General features: G+C 44.6%; 1 protein-coding gene across 1 annotated transcript in view; it reads right to left on the minus strand.

Moving 5' to 3' along the window:
• The window catches only part of LOC141131911 (vomeronasal type-2 receptor 26-like), a 31,621-nt gene extending 27,515 nt beyond the window's left edge, over positions 1-4,106 (minus strand). Inside the window, exons 1-2 of the mRNA XM_073619768.1 lie at positions 4,077-4,106; positions 1,617-1,856 (exon numbers count right to left, since the gene is read on the minus strand). Of these exons, the coding sequence (XP_073475869.1) occupies positions 1,617-1,856; positions 4,077-4,106 (270 nt within the window). The remainder of the gene's footprint in view (positions 1-1,616; positions 1,857-4,076) is intronic.
• Between the last annotated feature and the right edge of the window lie 12,976 nt (positions 4,107-17,082).

Raw genomic sequence — 17,082 nt, forward strand, 5'->3', positions numbered from 1 at the left:
TACTGGCAGTGGGGATTTCAGCTGGGGGTGAGGATTTTTGCTTGGAGGGGAAATTTGCGGGATAGAGAATTTGTGCTAGGAGGGGGAATTTGGGGGGTTTGTGCTAGAAGAGGTGATATGGTAGAGGGGGCGCAAGGGGAGCGTGCAAAGGGGAGGACATCTATTGACGGCCTCCAAGCAATGTAGGTCCATGCTGAAGCCGTCATTCGGCTATAGCGCGGATGGGGACAGGTTGCATATTTGGTCTGTTGTACTCGTTTTTTACAAGATCGGTATATCACGATTGACGAGGGTGCAGGTTATATAGTTGGTGGTGCGTACGATTTGGCGTGACCTTTCAATGTGAACGTTCTTTGGCATGAATATTTACCTTCCTGGTTCAATGTTTTTCACCCATGCGCAGTAGCAACCATTCGTTTTTTCCCCGGAACGAATAATGCGATTAACCTTGCAATTTATCGTTCATACGGCAGAAGTTTTCCAAACTTGCCGTTGTGTCTTTTTTTGCCACAAATACATCACAACCGATTAACGATTTGTGCCCATTAAGCGCTTGCCAACCGGCTCACGCCGATATCAGGCAGATTAATGTACCTGAACGTTGCCCTTTAAGAAGCAGTTTGCGGGCCCAGCGCGACCTCCGTGAGTGTGATCGCGGGTCCCGCAGACTCAATGTCTGCAGGGATACCCGCGATAATCTCACGGAGAGGAAGAAAGGGAAGATGCTGATGTAAACAAGCATTCCCCCGTTCTGCCTAATGACACTGTCACTGATCACAGTTCCCTGTAATCGGGAGCGGTGATCAGTGTCGTGTCACACATAACCACACCCCCCCACAATTAGAAACACTCCCTAGGACACACTTAACCCCTTCACTGCCCCCTAGTGGTTAATCCCTTTACTGCCAGTGTCATTTACACAGGAATCAATGCATTTGTATAGCACTGATTGCTGTATAAATGACAATGGTCCCAAAAATGTGTCAAAAATGTCCGATGTGTCCGCCATAATGTTGCAGTCCTGATAAAAATCGCAGATCGCCGCCATTACTAGTAAAAAAAAAAATTAAAATAAAAATGCCATAAAACTATCCCCTATTTTGTAGACGCTATAACTTTTGCGTAAACCAATCAATAAACGCTTATTGCGATTTTTTTTACCAAAAATATGTAGAAGAATACATATCGGCCTAAACTGGGGAAAAATAATGTTTTTTTATATATTTTTTGGGGATATTTATTATAGCAAAAAGCAAAAAAGAATGCGTTTTTTTTAAATTGTCGCTATTTTTTTGTTTATAGCACAAAAAATAAAAACCACAGAGGTGAACAAATACCACCAAAAGAAAGCTCTATTTGTGGGGAAAAAAGGACATCAATTTTGTTTGGGAGACCGTGCGATTGTCAGTGCCGAATTGCAAAAATTGCTCTGGTCTTTGGCCAGCCAAATGGTCTGGGGCTTAAGAGGTTAACTTGGCGAAAAGATGAACAAAGTGTCTAAATGGCCCATTTTCGTCCGATTTTTCGTCTAGTGTATGGCCAGCATTCGTGCCAATTGGTAAATAAAATGTACAAATAAAACAAGACTCTCTATAAATTCAGAAATCATTTCTTACAATGGCATTTTTCCATGAGACATTAGTAAGTTCAATACTGAAAATATCATCATCATCGTCTTCATCCAGAGTCTTGTTAAAGGCAAGCAATGGCACCGTGAGAAATCTGTAGTCGGTCTCGTTTTTGTAAATGACAATATTTGCTAAAATCAACTTGTTGGGGACTTCTGCTTTATCATTGAAGAAGATCTCCGCTCCAGTGGAGTCCGAGTGATGAACCCTTCTCATATAGCTGCGCAACTTCAATGGAAAAATTGAGACACAAATGATAAAGTAAACTAAACAGAATATGAAAGTAATCTTTACATAGATATTGGCTTACAATTAGGGGATCAGCAACATTTTGAGTTTTTGCATTGTTAAATCTGGGTGAAAATTAGACCTCAGTGTGTTTTGAGTGAGTTTCAATGCGCTTTAAGCTTTTCACTGCCATGTAGACGTGTCATTTGTTTCGTTTCCGAATTCGACAAATTCGTTAATTCGGAAATGTTAAAATTAACGAAAACCCATTCAACGAATATTTCCGAAATTCAAAAAGCTGAAAATTCGAAAAAATTCGTAAATTTGATAACTCGAAAATCCAAAAATTGAAAATTCGTAAATTCGAAGATTCAGAAATTTGGAAATTAGAAAATCCGAAAATAAGAAGTAAAATCCGAAAATTCTAAACAATGAAAATAAGAACTAAAATCTTCAAAATTGGAAAATTGGAAAATTTAAAAGAACGAAAATCTGAAAACTGGTAAACCCGAAAATTTGAAAATTCAAAAAAAAGAAAATCCGAAAATGAGAATGAAAATCCTGAAATTAGAAAACCCAAAAATTTGAATATCTGAAATAATAACTAACTAATAATAACTATTACTAACTATTAAATTATAGGTATTGGAATTTCCTTTCAAATTTGTCTGTTAGTGAACATAACGAATACGAATGTATCCGAAGTTACAAATTATCACAAATAATGAATGCTGCATCTAAACGAATGGAATGTAACAAAATAATAATAATAATAATAATAATAAAATGTTTTATTATTATTTATTATTATTAATTTGTTACGTTCCATTTGTTTAGATGCGGCGTTTGTTATTTCGGATAATTTGTAACTTCGAATAAATTCGTATTCGTTACGTTCACTAACAGCCAAATTTGAAAGGAAATTCCAATACCTATAATTTAATAGTTAGTTATTATTAGTTAGTTAGTTTGTTATTATTTCTGATTTTTGAATTTTCTGATTTTCGTTCTTATTTTCAAATTTTCGTTTTTTTGACTTTATGGATTTTCTTTCTTATTTTTGGATTTTCACATTTTTGGATTTTCACATTTTTGGATTTCCAAATGTTCAAAATTTCGCATTTCGAATTTACGAATTTTCGAATTTACAAATTTATGAATTTATTCTAAATAACGAATTTTGATCATAACGAGTGATCCAAAAAACAAAATAAAAAAACAAAAAACCCAAATGAGACGACAAAAAACTAATTTTTTGACTGTGCACATATCTACTGCCATGGACCAGCTGCCATTGTTCACCTTACATGGCCAGGCTATTTTTTATATTTTTAGCATGCACTAATAAAATGCTCAACACATACTTAACTGCTTACAGCCAGCACCTGCCGGCCCTTTACTGTGTACCCCTTATCCATTCAAATAGGGGGCTGGTATATGGGTCCCCTTTTTTGTTAAAGGGGGCTTCCAGGTGCTGATAAGCCCCCTGCCCACATACCCCCCACAACCACTTTACAAGGGTTGCAGGAAAGAGGCCCTTGTTCTCATCAAGAAGGAGAAGGTGCTTTGCTAGAAGGCTTGCGGTCTGGTATGGTTCAGAGAGGGGGTGCATGGTTACCCCTCCTTTGTTGGCCAGCCACACTGCATTCTCAGATTAAGGGCCTGGTATAGATTTTTTGGGGACCTAACACTTTTTTTTATTTTTTGTCAAATACAACTCAAAAGATCTGGTATGTATTTTGGGGGGACATTTTTTAAAATTCCTTCTTTAGGATATGCAACTGGAAAAATTACATTTACTAATGTAGCGCAGGGGTTTTGCCACCCAAGTTACTATTTTAAATAATGTGATATTCTTAAGTAAGAGTTTGGCTCCCTCTAGTGTCTTTTTCTTTTAATGCTATTAAGACTTTTGTTTGGTTTCTGTAAAGCCACACTCCAAAGCATTGTGGGAGATGTAGTTAATGAGGAAGTGTCTCATGTACTTAAACTCAGTCTGTGAACTACTGACCCACAATGCCCAGTTCACCTACCCACAATGCCAAGTCTCAGAACAGCCTGCTGGGTAGGCAAATAAAAGGGAATGCTCTGTATTGCATCTTCTATCCTGGGTGTGGTATATTCGTCAGGGACAAAGTGGTTCAGCGTGCTGGATCTGAAGAGTGGATACTATCAAATCCCCATGCACCCTGAAGATAGGGAGAAGATTGCTTTCATTACCCCAGTAGGATTCTTCAAATTTGATCGCATGCCTCAAGGCCTGTCTGGCGCCCCAGCCACCTTTCAGAGATTAATGGAGAAGACTGTGGGTGACATGAATCTGATTGAAGTATTGGTATACCTAGATGACATCATCGTGTTTGGCAAGACTTTGGAGGAGCATAAAGAGCGCCTGGAAAATGTCCTGAAGAGGCTCCATGACGAAGGCCTGAAGCTCTCCATGGAAAAGTGCCAGTTCTACCAACCTTCAGTCAATTACCTGGGCCACATCATGTCTGACGAAGGAGTGGCTACAGACCCTCAGAAGCTGGAAGCTGTTACCTCCTGGCCGAGACCCACTAATGTGACCGAGCTTAGGTCATTTCTGGGATTCTGCTTGTATTACCGGAGATTTGTTGAGGGATTTGCTAAGATAGCTCGCCCACTCACTGAGCTATTGAAGAAGGAGGAAGACGACGATCCAAACTCAGTCAAGTCTGTAAAACCAGCAGGAGGGGCCACGAAGCCCAAAGAGTCCATCCAAGAGCAGTGGACCACTCAGTGTGAAGAGGCTTTCATACAGTTGAAGTGGAGCCTCACAACTGCCCCAGTCTTGGCCTATGCAACTCCAGCCAAACCATATGAACTGCATGTAGACGCCAGCCAAGATGGGTTGGGTGGAGTGCTGTACCAAGAACATGACGGTCACTTAAGGCCTGTCGCTTATGTGAGTCGGAGTTTGGCACCTGCTGAGAGGAACTACCCCACCCACAAGCTTGAATTCCTGGCCTTGAAGTGGGCAGTAGTGGACAAACTGAGGGACTACCTATATGGCGCAGAATTCATAATCAAGACAGATAATAACCCTCTCACCCACCTACTCACTACTGAAAAACTTGATGCCACGGGCCATAGATGGTTGGCCGCTCTATCAGGCTTTACATTCAGTCTGAAATATCGGCTGGGGGTCGGGAACAAGGATGCAGATGCTTTGTCATGAAGACCCCACTGTTCCCTTTCCAGAAGAATGGACCCAGCTAACCCCTGAAGGAGTGAGAGCCCTTTGTGAAGGGGCAGAACAGCAAGTAAGGGGTGGGGCCAGAGCTGAGGAGATTGGAGTGTCAGCTGCTGGGGTGCCCAGAAGCTATTGCAACATCACCCAAGTCGGGGATGAAGGTCTGCCAAAACTTTCAAAAAAGGACCTGCGTAAGGATCAGTTGGAAGACCCCCTCTGTAGTTTGGCATTGAAGGCACTGGAGAGCCAACGTCCCGAATTGCTTCTTACTGACTCCCTAAAAGAGTGTGTACACCGAGAGTGGGATTGGCTGTAGTTGCAGCAAGGGGTGGTCTACCGAAGGGGCCCCTCTGAAGATCCAGAAGAGAAATGGCAGTTGTTCTTAGCAGAGAAACAGAAAGTGTTAATTGCTCTACACGATTACCACGGCCACCTAGGGTCCGAGAGGACTTTTCAACTGGTGAAAGACAGATTCTATTGGCCCTGCATGTGGACTGAAGTCGAGGGCTACTGCCATTCCTGCCTTAGATGCATTCAAAGAAAGAGACTTTACCTCAACGAGCCGACCCAATGGGCCACCTAGAGAGTCAAGGACCATTGGATCTGGTAAATATATCTTTCCCTATCAGATAAGCTGCAGTTCAAATGTGCGATATACACAGCAATATAGAAAAAAATGTACAAACAGAAACTGCGCTATAAAAAACATATATGTGAAAATACATGACAGGTATTACCAAATCATAAAGCCAAGTAAAGTTATGCAGGATCAAACAAGTGTCTGACTAATAATAAGTGCATATAAAAATTATGGCCAAAACACTTAAAGTGAAGTTAAAACACCAAGTCCATAGTAGGATAACCAGATGTCCGATAAGTAGTGAGAAGAGACCCTCGATCGTTGTTCATAGGGATCGATATAGGGAGGTGGGAAATAAGAGAACACCCATCATAGTGATCCACCACCACATAAAATGCAAGCTTACCAGATAGCAAGCTTAATAAGCTTGTCACAGATCGAAAGCTGGATGGATATGGATCAGGACCGTCCCTCTGTATCTTTAAGGCAGGCAGCAGGCAATCTCCTCTGCTGCTACTTCCAGCAATGTCTCCTCTCTACTTCCTCCCAATTGGATCTGGTGTGCATTGATTTCTGTGCTTGGAGTCTGACCTGAGTGGGCAGGGAAATATCCTGGTGTTAACAGACCATTTCACCCATTACACCCAGGCATTTCCCACAAGAGATCAACAGGCATCCATGGTGGCCAAAATCCTAGTAGAAAAATTCTTCGTCCATTATGGCCTACCCCAGCGTTTCCACTCAGACCAAGGGAGAGACTTTGAGAGTAGCCTCATTAAGAGACTCTTAGATTTGTTGGGCATCAAGAAATCTAGAACTACCCCTTACCATCCTCAAGGAGATCCTCCACCAGAGAGATTCAATCTAACTCTCTTAAACATGCTTGGAACTCTAACCTCCGAACAAAAGCAACACTGGAGCAAGCACATAACGGCCATAGTACACGCTTACAACAGTGCTACAAGTGATGCCACAGGATACTCTCCATACCGCGTGAAGTTTGGACGGGAAGCCCGGCTACCAGTGGATCTAGCTTTCGGCGCATCTCTGGACTATACCTCAGCAACTTCCCACAGAGGGTATGTGGACCGACTGCGGAGAAGCCTGAAGACCGCCTATGATAAGGCTCAAGCTGCATCAGATACCCGAGGACAGAGGAACAGGAACAGGGTGCGGGTACAGGACTTGCAACCAGGTGATAGAGTGTTGCTGAGGAATCTAGGTGTACCTGGGAAACACATATTGGCTGATCGCTGGAAGTCACAGCCCTATGTTATCTGCAAACAACTCCCAGGACTGCCAGTGTAGCAGATTTGGCCAGAGGGATGCACAGGGTCATTAAAGACTTTCGTAATCACCTTTTACCTCTATCAGAAGCAGTCTGGGTAACTCCCCAGCAAGATTCATCATCCACATCTACCACCCCTCAGAGACCTCGACCAATGACTAGGTCCCAATCTAGGCCTCTTGCTGCAACTGATGAAGGCAGCGAAGAAGAGGAGATGAGAATAGACTGGTTGTGATTGCCTTGAACACCAGAGGTTGCTACTGCCCCTCTTCCTTATCCCACGGTGACAGATAGTGGAACTCTTCGACCAGAGGCCCCTGAATTTGTGCCACAAGATAGGCCTTCTGAAAATCCTGAAGACCTTCCACACCCCTTGCAGGGAACAGACCCTGAGGGTTCTTTTTCCTCCAGTGAACCTGAGATACAAGATACTGAAGTACCGGAGGCTGAAGTGGAGAAGGACAGTGTCAGTGTGCAGGTAGCACCAAAACCCAAAGAACAGAGAGCAAAGAGAATTATTCAACCACCCAAGAGACTGACCTATGACATTCTGGGTAAATGCTCCGAGGAGATTTGTCCTGTTTCAAAAAGTACTTCTGAAATGCCTGGTCCCTCCACCGCTGATTTGGTGGAGGACAACCCCATCTCATCCCCTGGCACATCTATACAGAACACCACGGTGTCAGTAGCAGGTGTACAGAACAGTCTCCCTTCATGTGATAATTGGTGGGAGGCTCCTCTGTCTCAGTTCTGTGTCATCGCTTAAATGCAAAAACATGTAACAGGTCACGAATTTTGACTATCTTTGGGGACCAAATATTTAAAGTAGGGGGAGTATGTAGTGCAAGGGTTTTGCCACCCAAGTTACTATGTTAAATAATGTGATATTCTTAAGTAAGAGTTTGGCTCCCACTAATGTCTTTTTCTTAAAATGCTATTAAGACATTTGTTTGGTTTCTGTAAAGCCATGCTCCAAAGCATTGTAGGAGATGTAGTTAATGAGGAAGTGTCTCATGTGCTTAAATTCAGTCTGTGAACTACTGACCCACAATGCCCAGTTCACCTACCCACAATGCCAAGTCACAAAACAGCCTGCTGGGTAGGCAAATAAAAGGGACCGGGTGGCCATCTTCCGGCCTCTTGGGATGCCATTCAAAGCCTGTCTGCAGTGAGGTCTGTGTGTGACCGGGAGACTGCAGCCTGCAAGGCGCAGAGCGGAATCGTTTGGCCTCTGAGGAGTTCCAGAGCACAGTCAGCTGGACCAGCATGCGGATGGACCGGAGAACCCAAGATTTCTAGAGGTTTCCTGCATTACAGTCATCAGCCATCAGACGGAGTGGTGTGACGGCGCAAGCTTGGATCGGACTGAGATAAAAGGAAAGAAGCCTTACAAGCATCTGGGCCTGTTGTAGTGAGCGAGCACTTGCCCAGATCAATATAGTGTACTGTTGACTAAGTGTGTCATCCATATACTGTTGGTGAGACTTGTAGTCCCACAGAAGTGATCTCACTTATCCATAGGCTGCATACAGTGGAACTTCAGGCTTTCCTTCCCTGTGCTATAACATTAATGCTGCATCACATCCACTGCTAAGGAGAAAGTATTACAAGTGCCTTCTGTTTGAAAGTACACAATTATCAGCGCATCACTTATCATACAGTCTGCTGTCCACTTGTTTCCGTGTTGGATTTACAAATACTGCAGTCTAATACCCTGAGCTAGCTGAAGACCAAGAAGACAAGGGACTTCTATCATCTCCTACAAAGTACCATAGTTTACTTTGCATTGGGCACATTGCATTACAACCTAGGGGGAGCCCTTGAGCACAGGATATATTTATTGTGTTGTACCACTTTATGTTCATAACAGTTATTGCAGATCTGGTGTGCATACTTGGAGGTCAGTGGGAAGGCGCTTAATATGCCTTCAAGGCGGTTGCATATCAGCCATTAAGACTGTCTGTGCCAATGAGAATGAGGAAAATAACAGCTTACAACAGGAGGAGAGGGATTGTGCTAGTGTCCATGCGGAGTCCCCCTTCGAGGGCCTCGTATGGATCCCTTCTGGAGGCTAGACGGCGTTTGTCACTGTTCGTCAAGGGGCTGACAAAAACGGAGGAGTCTCAGAAAATTCATAAGGTCTTTGCTGAGGGGGACAAGAATGGGAAACTCCATGCTGGTGGCGGATCACCCTTCGATGGCTCATATTCCAGTTATTAAAGACAAGGGGGAGCACTGGTCAGTGATCCGACACTTATCATGCAGGAGTTTGTGGATTTTTTCTCGTCATTATATTCTCCCATCCCTCCGTATGACACAGCGGAATTAGACAATGTACTTATGAGACTGCCTATACCCCGGTTGTCTAAAGAAGATTGTGTACTGTTAGAGGCCAAAATCACGGTTAAGGAGATTGAGGCTGCAATGTTCGCTTTCCCGCCCAACAAGGCCCCCGGCCCGGATGGCTTCCCGGCAGACTTTTACAAAGCTAATGTTGAAACATTAACCGTTAGATTTAACTGGTTACTAGAACACTGCCTGGAACGCTCCTCTCTGCCAGATTCTATGATGGAAGCATATATGATTCTTTTGCCAAAACCAGGAAAGGACTTGACTGAATGTGCATCCTACTGTCCCATAGCCCTCCTGAATACAGACCTTAAACTCCCAACCAAACTGTTAGCAACTAGACTTGCCAAGGTTATCCAAACAATAGTTAATATAGACCAAACTGGGTTCATGCCAGGTAAATCGACGGATACCAACCTCAGGAGACTATTCACACATTTACAACTCCCCTCCACCGACTCTGAGTCTAGAATTGTGGTGTCCATAGACATAGCAAAGGCCTTGGACTCAGTCAATTGGCTATTCATGAGTAGGGTCTTGGAGGTCATGGGATTTGGACCACACTTTCGGAAGTAGATTTCCATGTTATATAAGAACCCCAAGGTGGCTATACGCATGGAAAAGGCATGTCACCATTTTTTGCAGTGAGTAGGGGTACCAGACAGGGCTTCCTGCTGTCCCCTTTCCTTTTTGCCCTGGTTATGGAGCCCCTGGCTATCGCCTTGCGTTCTGGAAGGGTTCAGGATATTAGGGTAGGTACAATTCATGAAACATTGGCATCATACGCTGATGACATGCTCCTGTTTCTTGAGAACCCAGGGAACTCGCTGAAGGTTGTACTGGAAATCTTGGATGACTTCGCCAGGTTCTTGGGGTTACAGGTGAACTGGAGCAAATCCTCGATTCTCCCCTTAGATGATAGGGCAAAGAATGGAGTGGATCCCGACCTACCATTACAATGGGTGTCGTCAATGAAATACCTGGGGGTAAAGGTTACAGCGAATATAAATGATTACATATCCCTTAACTTGCTCCCACTGTTAACTTTTCTTAAACAAAAAATACAGGCGTGGACTAAACTTCCACTGTCCCTAATAAGCAGGATTCGTCTACTCAAAATGAAGGGCCTCCCGGTAATCCTATATTTTTTAAGACATGCACCAGTGTGGATTCCAAAATTGTATTTCAAACAATTAGATGGAATAGTGGGCTCCTTCCTATGGGCCCCCAAGTTCCCTAGAATTGGGCTTAAGGTACTACAGGAACCGGTGGATAGGGGGGAACTAGTGCTCCCAGATTGGCACAAGTACTATCTGGCAGGCCAAATGGTCTTTGCCCAGAGATGGCTGTCCATGGATGAGGGAGACGCCGCCACGGTGTTGGAGGCGGCTCACCTGGGGTCGTATGAAAGTTTGCGCATGGCACTCTTCAGGGGCCTTAAATCTGAACTACCGATAACAATCACTGTGATGACCACGATTAAAGCTTGGGAAACTGCGGTTCAATTAGCATCTCCAAGTTTTCAGGGCTTCTCACCCACAACCCCGCTGTGGGTGAACCCTAATGTGCAGCATTTCTATAATTTACCCGAACCCATGATCTTGGCGGTAAAGGGAGTTAAGACATTAGGAGATATAACCTCTTACAGTGACCTTCTGACATTCCCTCAGATGAAGGCGAGACATGACTTACAAAATACATACTTATTTCGATACCTACAACTTAGGCACGCATACCAGTCATAATTTAGGGACCGCAAAGTGGAATCACTTCCATCAACCCTTAAATCTATGTTATCGGAAGATGTTCTGGAAAAACCCCTCTCTAAATCTTACAAGGAGTTTTTCAAAACCACACCTAAAGCAGTGGCTAAATTCAGAAATAGATGGGAGGAAGAAGTCCCAGAATTGCAGGGGGAGGACTGGGATGAGGTATGGAATCAACCCTTTTGGCATCTGGTATCAGCCAGAGATAGGCTGATTTAATTTAAATTCCTCCATAGGAGCTTTTATACTCCAGCCAGGTTGACAAAGATTTTTGGAACAGCTTCAGCGGAATGCTGGAGATGCGCATTTTCCCTAGCAGATGCTAACCACATATTCTGGCACTGCCCCCACATCAGACAATGTTGGGAGGAGGTCCTATCTTGTGTATCGGACCTTCTCACAACCCCCATTCCTCTAACTATAAGGGTGTGTTTGTTGGGACTGGTGGAGGAGGTGGTTCAGACCAGGGCTTTGAGAACATTGCTCACTATTCTGTTGTTTTACGCAAAAAAGGCCATATTGCTTAAATGGAAAGATCCAAGGGCACCGGACACTACATTTTGGAAGACGTTGGTGAATAACATGATGCCCTTCTATAAATCTACATACAAGGCTAGGGGGTGTGGAAAGAAATTTGATAAGGTATGGCAGGCCTGGTACGGATCAGATAGTACGGTGGGATAGACAGGAAGTGCTTAATGTCTAGGCTTTCTCAAGCAGTGTCATTATTTTACAGAGTGGGACTCTTCTGGGCGGAGGGTCGTGGCAGGGCTGCATGACAGGGGAAGATTGGAGGCCTGATAGGTGTTTATGTCTGCCTACCACAGCGGTGGGGTGGTTATAAACAAGACTAATGGGTGAGAACCCAGTTCTCATTCTCACCTGGGAAACTGGGCTGTGACAAGGGGGAGTGGAGAGGGGGAGGGGGTTATAGGTCAGAGTTAGTAGACTATATTAGTCAGGATTGTTCTAGACTGTATTTTCTTTTGGGCCCTGCGTGGCCGCAATGTCGGGTGACTGCCATGTTGGCGACCCGGAGGCTGTTGTATCTATGATATAAAAGCTGAATAAACAGAAATTTATTTTAAAAAAAATATAAGTGTTTGAGGATATTGAGCGTCTGTCTTACTGTGCGCCTGTCTGCATGAACATCCTTATGGTGGTCATTGAATTTTGAAGTTTCATGTACACATTGACTGTTGTCTATTGTCATTCTTTATTCCTAAGTTACCACAGTGTATATTGTGCTAAGTATTTTCTCAATAAACTGGTTAATTGACAACTTGTGTGAGACTCCATCTATTACTACAGCTGGTGAAGTGACGAGTTTCAAGGCTACGGTAAATATACTATATAGTGTACCATTACTGTGTTTCTCTTTACCGCTGGGTCTCACACTAACGTTATCATACAGGTGTGGCAGAGGGGTTGAGTCTGTTCTTGGGGTTGATAGGCAGGATTCATCAGCAGCTCCTACGGGGGTGAGTGGTTCATCAATAAATAAGTACAGTTTAAATTGTTGCAGGGGCGTACCTACAGGGTTCACAGAGGTCTCAATTGCAACCTGGCCCCTTACTCCAGGGGGCCCGTGTACAGCTGCATAGGATCGGCAGCATACAGAGGAACTGATGTCCTTCATTTCCTCCTGCAGCCACTGAATGCTTGCTTTTCCTTCTCTCCCTCCCGCAGGCATTCAGTGGGTGTCGGAGGAAATGGAGGACATCAATTCCTCTATATGCCGTTGATGCTATCCAGTTCCTGCTGCCAGGTGTGGGTGCGGTGTCCATGCCTGCACCTCAGGAACTCCCGCACCGCCTCCCTGCTCTGTTATTCATTCATCCAGCCTGTGAGGGAGCGCCGGAGAAAGCGAAGAGGGGGACGGAGGGAGAGACATGACGGTCCAGAAGTGCAGGAGAGGAACTTACAATGACCGCCTGGGAAAGTGACAGTGTGGTGGAGCCCAGTATGTTAATAGTAACCATGCCTGATGCACCTGAGCCCATTCGCCCTCCTGTCACTGAGCCATATACCGGTCACTGGCAGGGGAAAGAGGACCTGTCATAGGGGGAGGGGATTAGAGACTGGTAACCCCACTCTCCTGTCACTCAGCCTGCTCTGTCCTGTCCCTGAGCCTTACACCAGTGAGTAGGAGGGGTAAAGCAGACCTGTCATGGGGGAGGGGATTAAAGACTGGTAATCCCACCCCCTGTCACTGAGCCCACCCGCCCTCCTGCCCCTTACACCAGTCAGTGGGAGGGGTAAAGAGGACCTGTCATGGGGAGGGGAATAAAGATGGGTAACCCCACCCCCTGTCACCAAGACCGCCCCTCTCCTGTTCCTGAGCCATACACCCAATAGTGGAAGGGAGAAAGAGGACCTGTCACGGGGAAAGGGATCCAGAAAAGGCTAAAGTATAGGTGCCAGAAGAGGGGAGAGGGGCAGAGGAGCCCATGAAGGTCAGCAAAGTATTAATTACCCCCAACCATCTACTATGACTGACCTCCAGGATGGCAACAGTGTATTGAGGATAGGAGGGATGTGGGGGCGGCATATAGAGGAACTGATGCCCGCCATTTTCCTTTTGAAGCCGCTGAATGTCTGCTTCTCCTTCTCTCCCTCCTGCAGCATTCAGGGGCTGCAGAAGGAAAATGGCGGGCATCAGTTCCTCTATATGCCACCCCCACTGCCCCTCCTAGCTAGGTCCAAATCATTTGGTGGAGGGGGATTATGGTGTGGGGTTATTTTGTTTTCAGGGGTTGGGTTTGACCCCTTAGTTCCAGTGAAGGGATCTCTTAAGGCGTCAGCATACCAAGACATTTTGGACAATTTCATGCTATGAACTTTGTGGGAACAGTTTGGGGATGATCGCTTCCAACATGACTGCACACCAGTGCACAAAGCAAGGTCCATAAAGACATGGATGAGTGAGTTTGGGGTGGAGGAACTTGACAGGCCTGAACAAAGTCCTGACCTCAACCCAATAGAACACCTTTGGGGTGAATTAGGGCAGAGACTGCAAGCCAGTCCTTCTCATCCAACATCAGTGCCTGACCTCACAAATGTGCTTCTGGAAGAATGATCAAACATTCCCATAGACACACTCCTAAACCTTGTGGACAGCCTTCCCAGAAGAGTTGAAGCTGCTATAGCTGCAAAGGGTGGGCTGACTCAATGATGAACCCTACAGACTAATGCCCCGTACACACGGTCGGATTTTCCGATGGAAAATGTCCGATCGGAGCGTGTTGTTGGAAATTCTGACCGTGTGTGGGCTCCATCGGACATTTTCCATCGGATTTTCCGACACACAAAGTTTGAGAGCAGGATATAAAATTTTCCGACAACAAAATCCGTTGTCGGAAATTCCGATCGTGTGTACACAAATCCGATGGACAAAGTGCCACGCATGCTCAGAATAAATAAAGAGATGAAAGCTATTGGCCACTGCCCTGTTTATAGTCCCGATGTACGTGTTTTACGTCACCGCGTTCAGAATGATCGGATTTTCCGAAAACTTTGTGTGACCGTGTGTATGCAAGACAAGTTTGAGCCAACATCCGTCGGAAAAAATCCTAGGATTTTGTTGTCGGAATGTTCGAACAAAGTCCGACCTTGTGTACGGGGCATAAGACTGGATATACATTATAGAATTAAAATTTCCTTTTGATTTACCTTCAAGTATGTAGTGCAAGGGCCTGCCTGATTGCATACAATTTGAAAGTGTTTAGGTTTGACCTCATATTATATGGTTTTGGTAAATCTAAAGGAAAGTTGTACAAGAAAACTGTGTAAAAATTGTGTGTAGCCACCTTTAGACTGGGGTGACATTAATATTCATGTGCGTGTAAAGTCAGGAATCCAGGGGCGGCCCGTCCATTGGGGGCACCCGGGCGCCACCCCCCCTATCCTTGCCACCCCCTATATTAAAACTTGCGCCAGCTTGTGGAATGGCGACAAACTTTTACCCTTAAAAATCTCTATAGGCGATGTTTCAAAATTTCTACAGGTTACCAGTTTTGAGTTACAGAGAAGGTCTAGTGCTAGAATTATTGCTCTCGCTCTAATGATCGCGGGGATACCTCACATGTGTGGTTTGAAAACTGTTTTCATATGCGGCGCTACTTGCGTATGCGTTCACTCCTGCGTGCGTGTTCATCGGGACGGGGCGCTTTAAAAAAATATATTTTTTTCCTATTTATTTTACTTTTAATTTTTTATTTTGACACAGTTTTAAAATAAAATAACATTTTGGGTCACTTTTATTCCTATTACAAGGAATGTAAACATCCCTTTTAATAGAAAAAAAAAGCATGCTAGGACCTCTTAAATATGAGATCTGGTGTCAAAATGACCTCAGATCTCATATTTACGCTAAAATACAATAACATTTAAAAAAAAAAAAAATCTCCTTTAAGAGCTATGGGCGGAAGTGACGTTTGACGTCGCTTCCGTCCTCCCATGCCATGGTGCCGAGCTGGGGCCTTCTCCTCAGTCGGCAGCCAGGCATCCACGGGAGAAGACTACTACTGGCGGGTCCGGTAAGCAGCGGAGATGACTGGAGCGCAGCGGGAGGGGAGTGGGCACCTCTCTTGCCGCCGATAAAAGTGATCTTGCGGCGAATCTGCCGCAGAGACCACTTTTATCCTAAAGAGAAATGCACGCCGTTCCCGAAAATACTGGGGTTATGGCAGCTAGCTGCTGCCATAACCCGGTATTTAGCATCAAAGTACTGACGTACGGGTACGCCGCCCCCCTAATCCATGCGCCCCGCCCTAATCTACATGCAGGGCGCCGGATGCATGGATTCCAATGGGGTTTATTTTTTTAAAATGTCTTTTTCGAAGCGTGTGATTAGAGCCTAAGGCTCTAATTGGCTTCAAAAAAGGGTGGGCTCGAGGCGCAGTGTACACCCAGTTGCGTGACAATAGCGAATGAATATTCGCTATTGCCTTCCTGATTCTCCTCCCTGCCAATCAGGAAGTGGTTCCTGAGACCCAATTGGCCGAGAGGAGAAGCAATCCTATTGGCCACCGAGGAGGAGGAGACCCAGGGGAAGCCACCGTGAATCAGAGGATGAGCAGACGTAGGGTGGAGCTTCTGCCCAGAGGAAGCGCTGCCTGTGACCTAGATGGGGTAAGTGGTGACTGACCTTTGGTTCATGTGTCTTCAGACTGACCGACCCACTGACCCTGTTGGGGCAGAAGGGTGGATTGTTTGCTCCCCACCCCCCCAAAAAAAATTAAAACCACCAGCCGCCACTGATCAAAACAGATGTATTTATCTATTCTTGATGACCATAGTCCATCCAAAAAACAACTGTCCATCAAATGTACCGTATATTATGTATTCTATTTAATGTACAGGGTACAAACTTACTAATCGATGTGATTTATTCGTTCCTAGTTTGTCTTTGCTGAGCTTCATTCTGTGCAAGGCTTGAGCCATCACATAAACGGAGGTGTAGGCATAGAAGGGCTTGGAATCCTTGATGTTAGAGAACATCGGGGGGATATGACCTATTCCTGAACAAGTTCTCCCAGAAAAGTTATATATACATTCTAGGATGATATTTTTGAATGGGTTCGGAGAAAGACAATGGAACAATTGAAGCCAAATGTCCTCGATCATTGGATCATTGGGGCGGGTGGATGGATTTGCACTGTCAATAAACGTATCCAGGTTTGGAATTGTTTTTGATGGTAATATAAAAATTAAACTACAGTTAATTATGGAAACGAAATCAGATTCCATAAACTTAGAATTGGTCCATGAGTCATGTAGTATCAGAGTTTTATTTTCTATAGTGGCTTTAAATTCATCATACACATACAGATAGTCTAGGGAGAAAAGACCACAAATGATGATGACATCACTACTTGACTTCTTAGCGGCGGTCAGCATCCTCTGTTTATTAATGTGATCCTTATCTGTAAGCTTCATTAGAAACTCAATGCAGATGGCGTGCCGACTCATCATTTTACTCAACTCTTGTAATTCTGTGTCCCCACTTCCATCACTTGGTGTGATCA

This window comes from Aquarana catesbeiana, linkage group LG01 (assembly GCF_042186555.1).
Source record: "Aquarana catesbeiana isolate 2022-GZ linkage group LG01, ASM4218655v1, whole genome shotgun sequence".
Taxonomy (NCBI): Eukaryota; Metazoa; Chordata; class Amphibia; order Anura; family Ranidae; genus Aquarana; species Aquarana catesbeiana.